Source organism: Platalea leucorodia (assembly GCF_965183815.1).
Source record: "Platalea leucorodia genome assembly, chromosome: 15".
Classification (NCBI taxonomy): domain Eukaryota; kingdom Metazoa; phylum Chordata; class Aves; order Pelecaniformes; family Threskiornithidae; genus Platalea; species Platalea leucorodia.
The window spans coordinates 3512721-3533021 of NC_138837.1; the positions used below are offsets into that span (position 1 = coordinate 3512721).

The following is a 20301-nucleotide window of genomic DNA, read 5'->3' on the forward strand; positions in this document are numbered from 1 at the left end:
CTGCTGCTTATTCAGCAGTATTCAGTCAGTTAGCTATCAAGCAAAACCACTGTCACAGCACTAAAAAAACACCCAACGAGCAACATATTCTGAACATGGATAATCACTGACATAAATAGGGGCTACCACAAAAAGGAAATAAATAACCATCATTGCTAGTTTCCCCAGATCTCCAGCAATCTTCCCCCCGGCATCTATGGCAGGTGCTAGTTTGAAAGAAAACAGAATTGGTCTATGCCTGAAAGACTTCCCTCCAGCTATTTTGGTTCATTTTTTGCAACTTCTCTAAAGATGCAGACTTTGTCAGGCGATGGGAAAACCAGTCCAGCCATTTTCCTCTCTTCCTCAGGTCCGTCTAGCCAGTTTGTTGGAAGTGTTAAAAGTGAATAGTGCAAAGAGTATCTCCTACTGCCGTGTAGGAAGGCAGACCTCATTCAAGCGATTCCTGTAACAAAGCACAAACAACTATTAGTCACAGCATTTTTATAGGGAAGCTGCCCTTTTGGAGTTTCTAAAACCAATTTTAAAGAAAAAACCCAAACAGTCTCATCCGACAACCCTGCAAGTCTACCACCGTTCACGTTCATTCAGTCTATTTCACCAAAAGCCCCAACAGATATTAAGACATCACACACCTGTACCCTATAGAAGCTGTCCTGTTATACGTGTAGAGAAATGAAGCCATATAAGGGAAAAAAAAAACCCCACAAAGTTGTTCAAAGATGAAGTGTTAGAGACAAATGCCAATGAAGTACCCACTGGTCTTAAGTCCCAGCCTCCCACCAGCTTTTAATACTATTCTTCACATCAAGACTCACGAGCCAGGCTGCAGAGGGCAAACTACCCAAAGAGCTGCTGCCACTCGCCCAGGATCTAGAGGATTGCCTGACAACCCCGAGCAAGGACGTCTTGCAGCCAGCTTGCTGGAACCTGCAGCAAGGATCTACTTTGGCTTCTGCTGCAACGTTTAGCATTCACACACACAAACTCCCTCTTCAGCAGCAGCTGCCCAGGCTTTCCTGTCCCACCAACCATGACCCTCTACTAGCCTCATGTTAGCAGCCAAGCCGGTAGAGTGCTACCAACTAGGTATAATACTAGTAGGCAGTAGCATGGACTACAAGGCTGCTAAATGTTTGACCTTCAAGCAGACATCAACTTTCCCTCCCCCGAAAGTCAAAGTATTAGCCTTAGTCTATGACTAACGGTTGATTGTAGAACTCTCTGTCCTAAGGGAACAAAAGTCGAGATAATTTCAGTCCTTTCCTAAGGTCATGACTCATTGTCTAAGCTGTACCGCAGACAAATGCATTTCAGGTTCTCTTCTCAGGCAAGAAATACAAGATTCACTGAGTAGCTACTAACACATTTCCTTCTCACACCCTCCTCCTTTTCCTGAAGCGGGCACTTCTCCTGATTTGAGGAGCACTGGCATCAGCCACATCAGTGCAGGAGTCCAGGACAGACTGTGCAGCATTCTCTTCAGCTCCCATGCCCTGCAACATAAGCAGAAGAGACTATCAACACCATGAGAGCTAGCGTAATTGCAAAAGAACCCCTTCAGCCATCTTTTTATTTTAGGGAGCTCAGCAAGATTTCCAAAACAATCTTCCATTTATTTTCAAAATTAAGCATGGGACAACAACATTTTATTACCAATGTCACAGCAAGCACAAAACATCCCCAAGTTTTCAGAGCGAAACCTTCAGCCAACGCTGGCGTTTCTTCCTGCTTCTGCTACCACTACCAAACTAGAGCAATTCCTGCTGTAGCTGCTGTCTGGGCACAACCGTTTGTTACGGGGGTTGCGAGCACAACCATTCACTAGAGAGGCTGCACGCCTGCCACAAGCGATGCTTTAGCTTTCACTGCTGGAGCCAGACAGTGCCCCAGACAACACAGGTCAACACAAACTTTTGCTTTCTCATAAAGCATACCCCTACCACAAACTTTTCACTGAAAAGCACCAGGAAAACCACCTGGCTAAAGCATTAATAAAAGGAGCAGGAGGGAGCCTGGTGGAAGATGACACAGGACAGAGGCTGGCAGTAAGGCCATCAGGCAGCGAAGAATTGCTGGTGAATTTTGGGTGAACGCCTCACAGTTCAAACTACACTGAACTTGGCCCAGACTCAAAAGTCAGAGCCAGAATAGAAAGATAACTACTGACTTTTACTATGGGAAAGCTCTGATTTTTAGGCAGCTTTGCCATCTTTCTGTAGAAAGAGCCATTTACCTTGTTTATTCATCTTCATTAGTGTTTTGTTTGTTTATTTTGGAGCCACAATGAATTGAAATACAAATTTGAGCTGCACAACTTCCTGGCATGTCCTGTAAGGAACAGTGCTGGGCAGTAGTGGATTTAGCTTAAAAATCAGAGACTGATTTTAGCTTGACATTATGGCTTACATCGATCCATATACTCTAATCAGCTCTAGTCATATAAAACAATTTGGGATGAAGACCTCAAATATCAATAGGAGCAAACATACACAATTCCCCTGATATTATTGTGGTTTAAAGGACACATACAATGAAAAATAAGGGCCTGATTTCAAAAATACAAGAGTCAGGGCAGCAGATTATAAACTCTAAGTGGAAGGGAGCGTTGATACCCACTTCTGGGAACTATCATGTCAAGTTTAACGTGCTACATAAAACAGACTTTTACCCTTGTGAGGACTAAGGGCTCCCAGCTGAGCTAGAGAGCTTTTCCTTTTATCAACTGCAAAACTATGCTTGTTCAAAAGGACTAAATTTCTGCTACGCTTAAGAACGGTGGGGGGTTTCACCCTGGATTCCAGTGCAATATTCAACTTTCTGCTTTTAGTCCCTGGCACCTCTCTTTTACCTGATTTAGTAAATCAGCATCTTTGTCTCCAGGCTCATCACCAGCTGCCCAATCCGACCGTACACCTGTGAATTCATTCCCAGAACTCTCTTCCTCAGACACTTCCTTCTCACTCTGCCACTCCTCTTCATCACTCTCTTCATATTGCTTCCTGCTGGCTGACAGAGTTGTTGCCACTTTTGGAGGAGACAGAGTTGCTAGTACAGCTGGGAGTGTAAAGGCCGCTAGGAATCTGGCTTTCAGTAGGAGGTAAGCAGGGTTATCACCGAGTTTCTGCTGCACCAGTTCTCCGATAGCGTGCAAATCAACCCCAGTGCCCTCATCCTGACTGGCGTCAGAAGGCAGAAGACATGCCGCTTGCTCTTCTAGAGCTGCTTTCTGCAGAAGTAGCTTCGAGAGGGTTTTTAAGTTGCACAGGAAAGGTGGCAAATAAGGCAACCTGGTGTGCAGTGATGGTACCTGGACACCTTGCTTCCCATTCAGCCACTCCCTCACTAGCCCCTCATCTTCAAGGGAAATCAGGCTAAAGTCAAGCAGATTCTTCTCCGCACTGGAAGTGGTTGGCTGGGGTGGACTGTCAGCAGGCTGCGTGGTCGGAGGTTTGCAGGCAATAGGTCTATTTCTCAATGCTTGCGCAGCAAAGCAATCAGAGTTCCTTGGGACGTTGTTATGGGGAACTGGATGTCCTGGCTGGATCACAATCCCTTTCGTGATGATGCCTGGATTGGAAGATGATCCATTTGTTGTAATGGAGCCATGGCTCTTTCCCAAGCTAGGGAGATTCGACACACATTGGGAATCAGACCCTTGAGTGCTTGCAGGTAGCTGCGCTTGGGGCAGCAGCACAGCATGCAGGGTTGGTGCATCAGGTGGAAGAGCAGTCTGAGCTGCAGAGGAGTCAGAAGCCTTGGAGAAGCCGTCTGAACACGCAGGCGTTGCAGAAGAAACGCTGGATGTGGTGCATCCAGGGCTCACTGAGGTCACAGGTAAGAGAATCGTGGGATGGTTAGCTGTCTTTCCCAAAGGTACTCCTTCTGCTAACTGGGCACTTGGTGCTTTTGTCTCGGCACTGTTGGGGTGAGGCGTATTGGATCCAGCTGGTACAGGAGGCGCTCCTAAGCCAGAGACATTGCCATTGGGAGTCACAGTTGTCTGACTTCTCACAGCAGCAGCTGGCAGTCCTTGGGGAACACCCACCACAGTTTGTACAGCGGTGGGGAGCAAAGCCTGGGGCGTTACGACCCACGTGAAAGGCAGTATGCTGTTGGGAATCAAATGCGAACCAGTTTGTGGAGTTACAAGAGCAGGCAATAGATTGACTGGCCTCTGCTGTGGCCCATTACTATTCAGCCCACAGGTAAGTGGCGTGGAAAGAGACAATTTGTTGGTGCCAGACTCGATGCCAACAGGCACCACTGTAATCTGATGTGGCAGAAAAGCTTGGTTTTGCAACACTACTGAAGCTGAGCTACCAGCTAGGACCTGACCATTGCACCCTCCCTGATGTGGGGCCTTCTCTGCTGCAGCTGGATTCATGCCAGGAGAAAACCCTCCCTCAGGGCTACTTTCCAAAGCTTGCTCTTTTAGTTCCTTATTGCATTGTCGTTCTGTCCCTTGTGAGGAACCAGGGCTTTCCCCAGTTTCTGGCACTGATGAGGAATGGTTTTCGAGCACAACAGCGGTAGAAGTTGAACCTGCAACAGATGTAAATGCTGGCAATGGAGCTGGTGCACACTGTACTTGGCCGTTTGTACAACCAGCTGCTGCAGGTTTGCTCCCTGCTTGTGCAGAAGGAATGATTTGCTGTGGCGGGTGCTGGATTATCAGAGGCCCTGAAACCAGCATCTGTGGGGCAACAAATACTGTCCTCTGCATAGCTTTCTTAGCCCGGGATTCTCTTAGCCGCTTTTCTCTCAGTAATTCTGAGACAGTTTTAGGCTTCTGCCTTTGCGCTTGGGCTGGAAGAGCTCCTTGCACGGCAGGAGCGCTGCTCTCAAAGACAGCGGCGGAAGTCTCCCTTGCTTTTAAGGTAACAGGTCTCCTGACAGCATTCCTTGGTATGCCCCTTCGCGAGTTCCTCTGAGTACAAGATTGCGATGAATTGCCTATAGAAGAGAGGAAATAAAACTTAAAAAAATTAAAAAGATAGAACAGTGTTTTCAAAAGCCATTCCTTAGCTATTAAGCATCAAGTACCCTGCACAGGAAGTAGCAAAATTCCTGTTTGTGAGAGTTCCTACAACATTATAGTCTTGATTTAATCAAGCCCCATCCTGACATCCTTCAGATAACTGATGCAGCAAGCTTACCACTTGTTCAGTAATGATGTAATTTTCCCCAGAAATCACAGATGGGCTAGGAACGCACCTTAGCACCGCACACGAGGAATTGTACTGGTCAGCACTACACCAGCACTTCGCAGCAGCCAGGATGACAACAACAAACTGGGGTTTTGGTCGGTGCCAGCATGTTCACTACAGCCTACAGCCAGCACCTTGCTGGAGAAAAATGTAACAGCCATAGTCTACAGAACTGGTGGCCCAATGCCACTGGTCCCCCAGCCCTTCAGTATTTTTTCAAGTCCTTACCAAAGGGTAACATATTTAGCCAATAACTGAAAATCCAAGAGCTAGCAAAAATGAGCACGACAATGTAGTTTTGTTCCAAAAGTTCTCCTTCAGTTATATTGGTCATTAATGTAACGGTGATGAATTAAGTGAAAGTTCTTGCACATCATAAAAATAAATGTTCTGGTAGGTACCTGAAGAAGTCTCCATAGTTTGGGAAGCCTGCCAAAAAAATTATATTAAATTATACTTCTGAGATATCTGAAGATCATTAAAACAGCACAGATGTGAATCAAACCCACATCTGCCAACATCCTATACATTTTATTATGCTTCTGAACCAAAACAAACCGGTAACACACGCACACAAACAGGACTACTGGCCACACACAATGAAAAATCTCTACTTTAGTCAAGAGTTCAGTGGGAAAAGCTTAGAAACAGATGATGTGCCATACCTGCTGAGGCCTTCTTGCATTAGCCCTAAGCAGCTCTGCCTGCCTTAGCCTTCTCTCACGAATAATCTTCATGCAGCCGTTGGTATCAATCTGAAAGAGCTGCAAGATAAGAATTTCATTAAAATTTGACCGAGAACAAAAATGTTCTGGTAGAGCCAGTGGCAATACGAGATGGATGGGAGAGGCTTCACATGCAAGATTCTGGGCACATTTTTTACACTTACAGAAAAAATCCTCACAGTATTAAGATTTTGGATGCAGGATTTATTTAAGAAACATCATATGCAAGCCATGAGGTCAGATTAATCCAGTAATTAGATGATTAGTTTAAGGAACAAAGATAAACCCTTTATTTAAGCAAATTCAGAAATAAAGATTACCACGGTTTGAAAGCAGATAATGCTACTAAGCCAGTAAAACCTACCTGGATGAAAAGCGTGAACAGAGGAGTGCTTACGAGACTGACAGACTTAATCTTCTCTTGAATGGAATCAGCTAGAAAAAAGTCCCAACATCAAAATCAGCTAGGCATTCTCTTACAAGATGTCAGAGAGCAGGGACAAAAAGTAGGAGAGTACGATCCCTGGTGGGTGACGACTACCTTTTGTCTGATGAAAAGCCATCTTCCCAGTTTGCAAGGTGCAAGGCAGTAGTACATTGCCCACCCAAGGTGTCACTGCCATTAGAAGCTTTCTGTCAAGGTTCATTCTTCTCAAACGCTCTCTCTCTTGACGATAAGTTTTCTCTGTGATATTCTGCAGCCCCTGAAGCTTCTGGCCAACAGAAGTACTACCTCCAGATATTTTTGTTAAAAAGGTGGCAGGTTTTAGCATCTTTGATTGCTGTGCATGAACAAAGACATAATTAAGAGTTCCAATCAGGAAGGTTATACCATAATTAGTCCCAAGACAAACTATTCATGGTGCAGTTATGAAGGGAAAAAAAAAAAAAAATTACGAGCTTTTCCTCTTGAGACTTACAGCGCAAGATTTGTAATTCTATCAAAAACCATTTCCCACTAAATACAGCCTGGCAGTGCTCACATCACAAGACCAGACAGAAGAGGCACTTACAAGTTTCCTCTGAAAGCATGTGTTATTTCTTAATACTCTTCTCACATTCTCCAGGGTAACCCGTAGCACTTGCTTTCCACATCGGGAAGCCTTAAAACAAAAGCATACAAGAAAAGATAAAAGGGAAAGTATACCACAGAAAATTACTTGCACTGACTATACACAGAAGGTAAAAAAGTTCTCCACATTCCTGCTGTTGGAAGTATCTTATTAAATGGGATCAGCCCTGAAGTGCAGATGCTTACCTTACCTCTTAGTCCTTGTGCATTATGACACCACCAAATCCCTACTTTGTAAAAGCCTTTCTGTGAGGTATCTACAAAAACCCACACCGAGGGCCAAAATTTATCGGATGCTTCTCTTTGCATTTTTTGGCTTAACAATAAAAGGGAAGGAACAGGAAGAGGTTTGGAAAAGCCACTGACTCTTCCCTAAACTTCTACTAGTAAAATAATGCTGTATCTGTAATAAAAATTAAAGCACTTGCAACCCTTGCATACCATAACCCCCAAAACACACGACTTCTGTAACCAACAAACTTGTCATCAGTGCAACTGGCCCTGCCATCTAGGGCACACGTGCAATTCTTAACACAAAAGTCAGGACATTTTTGCCTACGTGAACTTAAATAGAAATTTTTACATTTAATATTTTGCTAAGGAGTATCTTTCTGCAAAAATGCGCTAGGAGGGTGGTACTGTTTCAGTGCCTGATTAGGGGTGAAAACTCAACTCAGAGTCAGATACAGATGTGTAAGTAACTTAATTCTTCCAAACTTTAAGCCTATACGCCCTAGTCACCAGGGCAGAGAGACACCACAATTCACTGGACAATTCTGCTTTATGAAGACACAAAAGAAATTTTGTTCATGTGACACTATGGGTAGGAAAACACAACTATTTTCTAGGTGATGCATGGGGAGGCAGTGCTAGAAATTTCTGTTTAATCCCACAGCTCAGTTTCCAACAGCACCCCCCAATGGCATAATGAGAAAGCAGCCAACAGAAGTGCAAAAAAGATTTTGCCATCTACTCATCACATACTCTCTTTACTGCAGCAACTGCACTTCCTGGTCCCTTCTGATCTAAGCTCCAATCCCATCAAGAACAGACTGAGAGTCCCAGGACTCACCTTGTTCATTACTTCTACTGGATTCTTCACTATGATGTCCGTTGAATGTGGACGTGCAATGCCCCTCAGGAGGGTGTTCAACTCCGACGATTTATCGGCAACTCTGTCCTTGTCTCCATCACCCCCTGCACTTGGAACTTCGCTGCTACTGGTGTTTGCATCAGCACTCGCGGGAGAGAAAAGGGATGGAGTTTGGTATCTTCCTTTGTTTGACTCCTGCATATTTGTCCGTGTTGGTATCCACAAATCAATGCTGGGAAATGCACGCTTTTCCTTGCTTGTCGTCTCCTCCTCTGAACTGTCTGAACTGTCTGCTAAGTCCAGTTCTATGTCTTCGCTGCTACTCTCTGAAGAGGTGGAACTCTCTTGCACGTGTCGGCGTTTTGCTGGCCTAGATCTTTTCTTCTCAGTCAAAAAAGGCACAGAGAAGTTTTAGCCAGTGTTCACCCTGGACTTGCAAATCTCTCAAATTAAACAGTAAGTTAAACAGTTTTATGGGGCAGTATCGTATCAGTAAGGTGTGACTTCCAAATGGATAGTTCTGCTGTACTTCTGCCAAGATTAACTAAATCCAGTGCAATCTTTGGACACAGATTTTTATTGGTTTAGATTCTTGTATGCAAAGGAAAAACTACAGATAGAGACAAGTTTGTGTTAAGAACTGGTGCACGTGGAAGTACAAAGTGCAGTGCCCCATCTTGACACCTTCGGGTTTCCATGACCCCTTCCCTAGGGCAGGCGCTTTGCCAATGGAAACAAGACTATCTTTAACATGGTCTGAAGCAGCCAGAATTTCTGGAGCGCCTGCTACCAAAACTGGCAACTCCTGAGGTACATACATGAAACCCTAGGTATATCCCAGCCTTACAGGCACTTCAAGGCAGTAAAGAAATTCTGGATAACAGACAAATATGTAGCAAATTAACTTCAGACCTTCAAAACAAAGGCTGCTTTAACACATCAAAAAATTAGTCCATGAACATCCACGACAAAAATCTTGATTGTATGAAATCAATGTCAACTTTTGTATTAATTTCATGGGATTTCACTTTTAGTTTAGAGAACCTTAATTAAAGAGATGGGACTGTGACATAGCAGGATTTTTTACAATACCTTAGACCCAATCATGAGTTTCCACTTGCTTAGACATTGGGAGCCAGTCCGATGTGGCAATTCGGAAGCTATTTTACTCCAGTGACCTAAAAAAAGGACGCAGAGCAGAGCGTACCAATTAATGCAACAAACTGAACGACAGGCCTTTTCAGCGCAGAACATTATACACATATTACACATTTCCTTGTATAAGAGACAGAGTTACTATACGAATGGATCTCAAAACCTTAATACCCATTTGTGTTCTTCCATCAGACTTTGCACTACTATACACTCAGCTAAAGTTAGAAACTACTACAAAATGAACCAATATCGAACACCCTAACAGAACCACACACTCCCTTGTAGCAGTAAGAAAGCGCTTAGAAGAAAGCTTAAACTGAATGCTGAAAAGCTTCTATTTGTTAAGGAAAGTTGTCTTAAGAGAAAATAAGAGAGCTCTTTCACAGGCTGTTTAGGGGGGAACTCGACCCTCTAAACTGTCATAGCTCTGACACCTTGCTAACACAGCTATAGAACTCTGAACTACCCAATCCCTCAATAACTGAATTTCCAGGAACAGGCTACACAATATAAGGAAGGTTGCAATCACCAGTACGAAGCAGAGCCTTCTAGTATCAGCTGCAGGGCTTAAAATGAAAAAGGAGAAAACTTAAATGATAAATTCCTTAATAATACTTACTTCTCTAAACTTCTAAAGATTAAGCCACAGAAATGCTTACCCAGGCCATGCTTTTGAACCAGTTCAATTAGCTGCTCCTCTTCTTCTAAACTCCACTTGCCTTTCTTTACATCACAGTGCAATGCTTTTAAGTACCTTCAAAAACAAAAACATTAAAGGAACATTCAATCCTGCTCGTACAGTTCTGATCATCACTGCATACTCTTAGGCTGAACAACACCAGCATTCCTTATCAGATCTTTCCTTTTTCTAAGGGGTCCCATCCCTACTCCCTTAATACAGCACAGCTACAATCTTTGTTCTCAAAAATATCAGGCCATGTGATTAAGAATTACAACAAGCAGCTGTAAAATGGGTCACTGAAATTAGGACATACTGTACTCTGACTCTCCTGAAGTTGGGTCCAAGGCTGAAAATTGCTCAGCACCTCATTATTGGTGTTCAGTTACAGGAAGTCACGGACTAGATCATTTTCACAGACAGACAGACAATACCGGGATGACAACCTTCCCTCCCTGCATGCACTCATTCACGTTTAGTGACCCCTTTGCTTTATTTTGAACAACATCCTTCCCAACTTCTGCTAACCCACAGGCAACTATACTGAGGGAGCAGCATGCCACTGGCAACGATGCACTGTTCTCTGTTAAACTCAGTTTCAACTTTTTGACTTCGGTAACTACAAATGCAGGGTTATGTGGAGACAGTGTTACAGACTATATTTAGACCATAACCACTTTTAAAAAACAGCCCTTAAGGTGACACTGGTTTAAGCAAATCAAACGTATTTGTAAAATAAGTTGCATCTTGGCTCTCTGTAATAAACTTGAAAGCACAGTTGCTACATTTAGCGTACTTACCGATCTCTGCACTGAGCATCGCTCCTCCCTGGCACTTCTGTCCGAATTTTATACCAGTCACGCGCTCCATACTTTTTAATCGCAGCCAACAGCATCTACGTTAATCAGACAAAGCAAGAGTTAGGATTATTACGATGAAAATTTCAATAGGCCTGAGACAGAACGAGTTGTATTTGTTTCCAGTGTGTTGTAAATCTCTGAACAGAAGTGTTTAGGAGCTTCTAAGCCCTCTTGACGTGTAAACTGCCTGTCTTGGTCCACTTTACATTCCTTTGTGCCACTATTAAAGCTCAGATGTATATAGTCATGCAACATCTCAACAGTCTAACCTTTCCGCTTTTTGCACCCTGCAATTCTAGGCATCAGAGAACAGAGCTTACAGCATCTTCCTCTGGTGTCCAGGGTCCTTTCTTCAAACTGGGGTCCACGCTCTTTGTCCATCGGTAAATCAGCTGAGCAGAATCTCTTCCTTCCATGTAATAAGCAACTAGAAATGCAAAGGTGTATTTTAAAGTCTGTTGCAAACCACGTTGATCTTCCTTTACTTACATTGTAACTGTGATATTTTCCAACAGTGGATCGCCATAAGGAGCATTTAAACCTCAGCTTAAATACTTAAACAATGGTACACAACAAGAATTGGAAGAGCGTGGCATACACAAAATGTTACTATTTATAAGAGCATTATTCATACTAGAGACACGATGACCCAACGATCCATCTTGCAACAACAGAGAACTAGGAAAGGTTTCAGCTCCACTACATAACTGACAGGTTCAAGACACCAGGTGTTACGCTCACCGGTTTGGATTTAGGACCCCAGATACTTGGTTATATTTTCAACTCTACTCCTCACCAGTCATACTGCCTCCCATACTTCTGAGGAACAGAAGCAGCAGTACTGACCCCCTAGAAAAGGCTTCTGGGCACAGCGCTGAAAACTGCCAAAACAGCTGGCCATGAATGAATACTGGCTTTCTAGGGAAGAACTTTGATGATTTTGCTACAAAAAGCAAAGCTCACACAACCATCAGTACTTGTTAATAACTCTCAGCCAGTTTCAACCAAATTTCAGAGATGGATAAAGGTTCCAAGAAATACTATATCTTGTTGATAGAATGAAACTTCCAGGTAGGTGCAGGAAAGGCATGTATCACTGCTCCCACCAAGGAGAAAGAGAGGGAAAACTCAACCATCCTCCTTCATTCAGCTCACCAACGGCGATTTTTTAGAAATCGGTACATCTGTAGTTTCAGATGAGCCACAGCATTGTTGTGCCTTGTCTAGATCACAGGCTAGAAAAGTAAGGTGAAAACATAAAACTGTGGCTGTCTTGGAAATGGAAACATTAATAGGAAATAAAACTGCATTATTTGCTTGAATCAGAGCATGCTGGGTACTTTAGTACGCAGAAACATTAACAGACATAAGCCTGGTAGAATGAAAAAACCCCAACCATTACGGGTGAAGGGAAGACATTTCTGCTTGTAGGTCACTTACTTTTCTTGTATGGGATATGACTTCCTACTCTCATCTCTTGAACAAGCTCTAAAAGCATCCGATCTTCATCTTTGGTCCATTCTTTCCTTTTCAAATCTTTGTTATAGACTTGATACTTCTGCAAGCACTGGAAAGGTGTCCTGTTTGTCTTAATATAAGAAAAACAGAGCTACTCAGATAACTGGATATTTAGGAGGATAAAAAGCAAAAGGGCAAGGCTAAAGTACCAAACTTTTTTGGTACTGTTCTCGAACGCTTCTCAGAAAAGCATTAATTAACAATGAATTAACATTAACATCATTTTCTGAAAACTGACATGAGGCACAGTTAAGTCAGAATTAACTGACTTGTCGTCTCTTGTTTCTGAGCTCAGAAGACCTTACCCCCAGCTCCTGGGCTATAGCCTGCCAGTCCAGATAACCGTGTTCAGCAGCTATCTTCTTTAGCCTCTCTATTTCCTCCTCGGTCCATTCCTTTTTGTTGATGCTTGGATGCTCCCAATTTTGCCAAAACTTCCTTAGTTCTTCTGAACTACGTTGTCCATCAAACTAAAAGAAAGAGCAAAAATCTGTTTTGTCTTGTAGCTGGCACTGAAACAACCGTACAGACAGGAACACCGATATATGGAATATATTTTGTGTTTCACATACATCTTATTGCTAAGTTTTCCAGATTTAAATCATCAAATTTAACCAATAAGATCAAATTTTCAGTGCTTCTGTGCTTGCCAAGTTGAGACCACATAACAGTCAACTTCTAGAAATGCACGATGGGAACAGTGGATGCAAACTAGACCAGGTCAGGTAATTCTCAAGAGAAGGGACACAGATATCAGAAGTAATAAAGCAGTTGATCTCCCAACTTACGTGGATGTTTGAAATTTTCTCCCAGTCATGCTCATCGAATCTGTTTCCTAACAAGTCACTTTCTGGGAGTTGGCTAAAGCAGAAGGTACAAAGAGAAAGAACGAACCACATTACATGGTTAATTAAACAGTCACTTTGTCTTCCTGATCTTGCTTCATCTTATTCCTCCCACCTATTACTGACTTCCACAAGAACTGAACGCTTACTACCTCAAAGCATCAGGCTCTTTGACATAGTAACTTTGCCCAAAACAATGTTTCTTCTTGAAAAACAGTCCCATACAAGTTGATATTGGTTTAGCAGGAGAAACGATTAATGCAATATCAAAATACACTGCTCCAGATGTGTTAATAATCAAAAGCTCTCTGCTTCCTTGTTGCTAAATCAAGAACTATTTAAAAAACCACCTCTGTATTGGGTGTAGATACTATGTTTGTGTATCAAGATTCCAAACACCATTCTTAGTAAAGAACTGTGGAGATGAGAGCCCTGCAGAGTTTGAACAGCACTTAATTTTTTGCAAGTCAACACAAATAAAGATTTCTCCAAATGTCATATCTAGAAGTGCTCAAGGAAGGAGGGAACTTTAAGAAGTAAACTCCAAGAACAGACTTTCATTTTCACCAAGAACATAAAAAGAAGACTTCTCACTTAATTGCCTCTATTTCTCGCTCCACTTCTTTGATTTGCTTTTCCAAGATCTGTTTCTCCATTTCAGTCTTGACTTTCTCCAGTTTCTGATTCCAATAACTCATCCTGTTCAAAGACATTTTTATCATTACTACTATGACTACATGGGAATGAGGTCAGTGGCATCAGAAGATGCAAGGCAAAGACGGTTTCCCCAGAAGTATCATTCTTTACTTCAAGTTTATTTCCACAGTACAGAAAACTGTTGTTCTAGGTTTTCCCACACACCACACTCATTGTCCTACTTTTGCCCCTTCGATGCACATCAGTGACCCAGAACAGGTCTCCGATTAATCGTACTGGTAGTTACAGAGAGACCCAACGATTGCTGCAATGGCAACAATGACTGTACCAACTCCAGGCACAGAAATCTCTCCCTGGACACACCACTACGACTCAGTACGTAACACAAGTTCAGCTTCAAGTCCTGTAGACTATTTTAAATTATACTACGGTGTCAATGGGAAGAAACAGATGGCTATAAAATGTCACAATACAAAACAAAACCTCTCCCCCTGCCAGATACCCACAAAACAATCATCAAGCGTTTACAACCCAACCCGAATGCTGTAACCTCTTGCTTACACGGTCAGAACCTTGCAGTCTGAGACCCTTTGGTACCACATGCACACACGGATAATATAGACGTCAACAAAGAACAAAAAATGCTGCTACCTACAGCAGTGTCATCCTCTGCACTGGCGCCCACAGGACAGGGGAGTCTGAGGACCACTGCTGTAATTCACAGAGCGGCTCTCCCAGGCCCAACGGTGACAGTCAAAGTATCTCTGCTGTGTTTTGTAACCTTCCTGAATCGCAGTTAACACAAGAACTTGCTGAAGGAAGGTGGAATCTCCACATATATCCTCTCCTTCCTTCATGTATAATGTTCTGATCAGGAGAAAGAAGATTTTTGCACAGTACTTACTTCAGTAACTTTGGCTGAAGCAGGCGCTGCAAACGGTCACTTACTACTGATTTCTGCAATAATGTCTTCTCTCTGCTTTTCCCTAAACCAAACAAGGTAATCGAGCATTCAGATATTAGTGCAAAACCACTGCCAAGAAAAGGAGAGATCCGCTGCTTTCAATACCCCGTCAAAGTATCCCCCAGGTCTTCAATAAGAGTTCCCCACCTAAATCATCAATGTCACGTCTGACTTGGGCAAGCTGCAGCCTCTTGCTCAGTTTTAGTTCCAAAGGGACCTCAGTAAAGATCCTCACCCAGGTGCTTGTAACCATCTAGAGCTGTAAGAGTCCCTTGAACTTCTCTCATCTGAGCACTACCCTTGCATGATCTCAATTGGTTTTGGAGTGCTCACAGGAGTTGATGCATCAAAACAAATGCAAATGAAAGAAGGGAGTCATTAATCACTCACCGAAACAATTTATAGAGCATCCCATTTACTTTTAGCTACTTTTTTTGTGGAGTCAAGTATGAAATATCAGGTGTTGATGTTCAACTGCAAATTGCAGGGGGGGGAACTAACAATATGAATATATACATTTGTTATAGCTCTTACAGAACGCTGAACAGCACACAGAGTTACTTACATTTTGTTGAAAGCAGTTGTTCAAAGGATTTTATGCCCTGAGCTGCCTTTTCCTTGGCATCTTCATTGGCAGGGGGGCCCTAACGAAGATTAGAAGGGTTAGATACATTGGAAGAGTCAGATACACAGAAAAATCGCCCTTTCTTCTTAGAACTCTAGCATGAACTGCTACAAAAAAGACTGGTAACAAACTTGTGCAAACTGTCACATTCGAACTGCTACGTTACCTTTTCTAGCACTAGCTCACAGATACACCAGAAGACATAAGAAAACAAATACAAATGGATACTTTAAGCAAGTAAGTTTGTCCATGGTTACACAGCACATTCTCTCCTCAGAGCCAGGCCTGCTCGCGTTAGCTGACAGTTGGCTGAAGAAGCATTTTGAACATGAGGACACATCTTACACATGTTTGGACCCTCTTAAGATGCACTACCAACTTGGGTAGGATTTAACAGAAAAATTACCAGTCATTGCTTGAATATTATATTAATATATGTATGGTGACAGTTGACATCTTAGCTACGACAAAAAGTCAAGATCTCCTTTTGCTAGCGACCCTTTAAAAACACATGAAAAAAGTAGCAACATTTGCCTCAGAAAACTCAGTTTCACAGACAATCAGATTTCAATGAGTACTTTAAACAACAGCATGGAATTGGATCGTGGGGTGAAGACAAACAATCAAAGTTAAGTCCAAAACAAGAATGTTCAAGTGCCCCATGGCTGGAATGCCACTCCTCAGAACTCACTTTCAGACGTCACAGCCAGACACGGGTTGAACAAACATTTCCAAAAGAGGGTAAGTAAGCAACAAGTGAGGAAAAAAAGGTTTCAAACCGAGGAGGAACATTCACAGTTACACAGCTGAAATGTAACAGTTACAATTTAAACCTATCATTGAAAGACATATCAGTATGTAACCTAGTTATATTTACTTACAATTCCTGTTGTTTTATCCTTAAAGTATGGCTTCATAAAATGTCCCAAAAATATATTTGCTGGTAGATTTCTACCATCTCCTGCCTTTGCTATTTTTGGACCACTGAGCTCGCACATCATTTCCTTCTGCAATACAAGAATTAAACAGTATCAGTGCCTCCTTCCAGTTCCTAATTTCAGACAGCAGTGGCTGAGCCATCACAAATATCCCAGGCAGGGTTCAAATTTGCAGCACCAGACTGTAAATCAGTGTATGTGTTTAAGACAGGATTTGGAACTTCCTAAGTCTGTATAGTACACTGCAGATGATTTGGAAAAAAAAAAAAACCTAACTTGCTACAACAAGCTAAAATATAAGATATAAAATACCCTAGTGGTAGCATTTTTGGTGATAAGAAAGCACAGAAACATCAGTCAAATAAGCCATTCGAAAGGCCCGTCAAGTGACACTGGTTTGAACTGCCAGGCAGAAAATGAACCTGGTTCCTGGCCAAGCAAGCTGAGCACTGCACCAGCACGTGAAGAAGGGACTATGGCTGCTGCAGCCGATTCCACCGGTACCTGTGATGGATTAGGAATGTCCCGGGAAGTTTTACTGGGCTTGATGGGCAGGGGAAGATGGGAAATGGCAACCCAGAAAAGTGCAGGAATGAACATTTTACTCCTGTTTCACTCACCTGCTGTTCTCTGTTTTGTGCAATGAGAAGCTCGACTTCCTCAATCTTTTCCTGGATAACTTCCTGGTACACATGGTTCATCTGCAGACATGTTTCTGGATCCTGTGGCAGACTACTTTCAATATCATCATCGCTACTGTCATCTTCTCTTTCCATTTCCTAGAGGGGAAGAGGGGAAGAGGGGAAGAGGGGAAGAGGGGAAGAGGGGAAGAGGGGAAGAGGGGAAGAGGGGAAGAGGGGAAGAGGGGAAGAGGGGAAGAGGGGAAGAGGGGAAGAGGGGAAGAGGGGAAGAGGGGAAGAGGGGAAGAGGGGAAGAGGGGAAGAGGGGAAGAGGGGAATGCTTTAAAAGCAGGTATGTAACAATTATTTTTGTAACTCAATACTTCTATTATCTTACAAAACTGATTTTCAAAAGAATTGGAGGCACATAACTGTTTTGTCTCTCCCTGGCAGTTGTTCTGAACACTCCCAGAGGCAGCGTTACCAGCCTCGCCTAGCTCCCCTTCACCCTGTTCATTAGTTCAGCCTGCTGCTATTTGAACCAAAGTCTGACTCCAAACCCTGCCAACACCTGGTCTTGTGCCATCAACTGCAAAACTGTAAGTAAACTGCAAAATACTAGTACTTGACACTGGGGCTCTCTCACCTGCTAAACCTGTACTTCAGAACGACCCCTTCAGATTTCCACCTCATCTGTGCTTCTACTGAAGCAATTCTTATTTATTACCACATGCTTCAGACACAAAGCAGGGCTGTTTCATGGAAGTGCTCTGCACCTGGGTCCAACCTGCACCAGCAGATTTGTCTTCACAAACTAGCTTCTCCTTTCCTGTGCTGTACAGGTGTTAAGATACTTCTCTGCTAAATGTTTTTATACAAAGTCTGAGAAAATATTATGTTTAAAACAACACCAGAGGTAAACATATTTGTAAAAAGTCTTAGAAGTAATTTTCCCCTCATCTACAAACCCCGTATTCTTCAGGTACAAGGAAGTAAAACATTTCTTGATCACAAGCTGATCATTTCTTTCTCACGTGCAATTGCTCTGCAACCTCCCCAGAAGCCGGTGTGTTTCCAGTGACAGAGATCAGCAAGCACTGGAGCAGTGAGGCCTCTGATCCCTCTCATTTGTTTTCACATAAAGAAGTCTCCCTATTACACTTGAATAACAAAGTCCTGGACAGCAGTAACTAAACCTCCAGATCTATTACTAATCCTTCCCAAGCTACAAAGTCAAGCCAGCTGCATAGATTTCCCCAGAACAGAGTGAAATTCCCCTTCCTCCTGCTCCATTCAACAGACAGACAGAAAGATATGTTTAAAGAGAAAATAGTTACCATTTCAGCATGAGAATCTGAGTCATCATCTTCACCATCATCTGTTAGACAACAAAAATACAAAAATGCTGACTGCAGTGGGATAAAAAAAGAAAAGCTTCACATAGTATCTCAGATGTGACTGTTAAGAGTTTTTGGATACTGCCAATATTGTCAAGTAAAAATGATATTTATTTTTACTCCATGTACGCACTTTTTTGTTCTAGAATAGGAAAAAAGAGCAGCTCCTGATAACTACAGCAACAGTCAGGCTGCATCATGGCCCTACACATCATGGCAAATTACAGGCACCAGAGTGTGCAGCCAAGTGAACATCGCAACCCAACAGAACCCATAAACTTGGAAAGCACCTAGGAGCCCTTCCACACTCTTCAGCAATATTTGATTTTGCATTCAGTGTGGCTACAGACTTCTGACATACGTCATTCAGCCTTGCATGATCAAAACACAGGTGGATGTGACACCTGTGGATGTGACACCTGACAGGCCTGTGACAGCCACCAGAGGTATAGCTACCTGAACTATTACCACCCCCTCTTTGCTTTGAAAAATTAATTTTAGGAGGCACAGGCAGGCTGCAAAACGGAGCGGCTCACACAGCAGAGTTTGTGCTGTCCATTAAGATAGCGTAGAAACAGCTGGGATTTAACTATCGCCAGTATTTGGTAGGCTGTTGCGTTTCATGAGTCAGCTCATTACCACCTGCCCTGGCTAGAAACCTCCATCGGGAGGCGTGACGGCTCTCCAAACCTTCCCCGCTAGCTCGCCGTGGGTTTCATCACGAAAATATGCAAAACACCGGTGCAAGACGCTTCCCCTGCAAGGACGCTCGCTAAGGAAAGCCCTGAGCAGACGCCTCGCCTCAAGTCCTCCAGAGCTCGTTCCCAGCACCGTCTGTGCGCAGCGCCCGGCAGAAATGGCGGGGTTAGCACAAAACCGAGGCGAGCCCCTCTCCCGCCACGCCGGACGCGCGCCTCAAGAGCCAGAGCAGTAACTTAGTGTAGGAGCAGAAGCACCGGTGGAGGTTGGAGGGGCGAGCCCGCGTCCCGCCGTACCCGTACCGGAGCTGAGGCTGGAGTCGGACACGGCCACCTCGATGCCGGCCCCGCCGGGCTCCAGGCTCCGCTCCAGCTCCTCGATCTCCCGCCGGATCTTCTCCCGCTCCGCGTTCAGGTCGAGGGCCGCGGAGGACGGCGCGGCCTCGGCACCGGGGGGCCGGCGGGCCCCGGCCGGGCCCGGCCACCGGGACATGGCGGCGCCGCAGGCTCCCGGGCCTGGGCCGCACGGCCTCGCCACGGGGCCCGCCCCCTCTCCCAGCGCCCAATCACTGCTGGGCGCCTGGGTCAGCTGAGCACCCCCTCCACACGTGACGCGAGCCAGCCAATCGAGCGAGCCGCCGGTGCCGCGGCGGGGCGGGGCTGGCGCACGCGGCCGGCGTGAGGACGCCGCCGGGTCCCCGCTCCGCCCCCACGGAACCGGTTCCGCGGCGGCCGGGGCGAGCGCTGCACCCCGCCCCCGGGGGCCGAGCCCCGCCGCAGCCTCGGGGACTCGCCGCGCCGCAGGAACCCGCGCAAGCCCTTTTCCCGCCGCGGCGAGGAGCGCCCTGACGGGGACAGAGAGCGGCGAGGGCAGATCCCGCCAAAAGCTGGGGCGCTCGGGGGTCCCCGCCGGCAGCCGGGGGCAGGGGGTGCAGGGGAGGAGGGCCCGTGGGCCCGGCCTAGCGGGAAAAGGGACCTACTCTTGTCCAGTCGGGTTTTGGCGACCCGGCGGCCGCACGGTGGGTAGAGACAGACAGGCGGGTTCTACAGGAGCGTGAACGGCTTCGCACGTCGCAACGGTACCAGAAATTAACTTTTAAGGAACGATTTCCGCGTGAAAGCAAAGTTCTCTGTTCGAGTCCGTTTTGTAGTTTTACTGTCCATCTTCTGACATTTCAGAAATTCTGTCTATCGATTTCAGGAGATCGGCGACGAGCTGCAGCGATTCCGCTCCGGAGAGCAGCT

General features: G+C 44.6%; 1 protein-coding gene across 5 annotated transcripts; it reads right to left on the bottom strand.

Annotated features, from left to right (window-relative positions):
- Positions 1–31: 31 nt before the first annotated feature.
- On the bottom strand, positions 32–20199 carry SNAPC4 (small nuclear RNA activating complex polypeptide 4). 5 transcript variants are annotated; one of them, XM_082327549.1, is made up of 23 exons: positions 19354–19584; positions 18299–18339; positions 16962–17120; positions 16285–16410; positions 15344–15422; positions 14719–14800; positions 13752–13856; positions 13101–13173; positions 12618–12782; positions 12235–12382; positions 11115–11221; positions 10735–10829; positions 9915–10009; positions 9193–9278; positions 8080–8481; positions 6949–7038; positions 6477–6717; positions 6300–6370; positions 5876–5974; positions 5612–5639; positions 2852–4956; positions 1366–1496; positions 32–445 (listed from the first exon to the last, which is right to left on the bottom strand). In XM_082327549.1, the coding sequence occupies exons 1-22, from the start codon at positions 19547–19549 to the stop codon at positions 1377–1379; spliced, it is 4713 nt and encodes a 1570-aa protein (XP_082183675.1). In that variant the 5' UTR covers positions 19550–19584; the 3' UTR covers positions 32–445; positions 1366–1376. The 5 variants fall into 5 exon arrangements, with proteins under 5 accessions (XP_082183675.1, XP_082183676.1, XP_082183678.1 ...); XM_082327550.1 differs by having other exon boundaries at positions 33–445; positions 19360–19584; XM_082327551.1 differs by lacking the exon at positions 19354–19584 and adding an exon at positions 20037–20199 and having other exon boundaries at positions 36–445.
- Between the last annotated feature and the right edge of the window lie 102 nt (positions 20200–20301).

Bases quoted from the DNA above. Each gene is read 5' to 3' on its own strand.
- SNAPC4 (XM_082327549.1), bottom strand. From the start codon at position 19,549: ATGTCCCGGTGGCCGGGCCCGGCCGGGGCCCGCCGGCCCCCCGGTGCC. The intron at 14,801-15,343 runs GTAAGTAACTCT...TGTTTGGTTTAG, and splicing joins ACAACTGCTTTCAACAAAAT to GGAAAAGCAGAGAGAAGACA. The intron at 6,718-6,948 runs GTAAGTGCCTCT...GTTCATGCACAG, and splicing joins CATGCTTTCAGAGGAAACTT to CAATCAAAGATGCTAAAACC.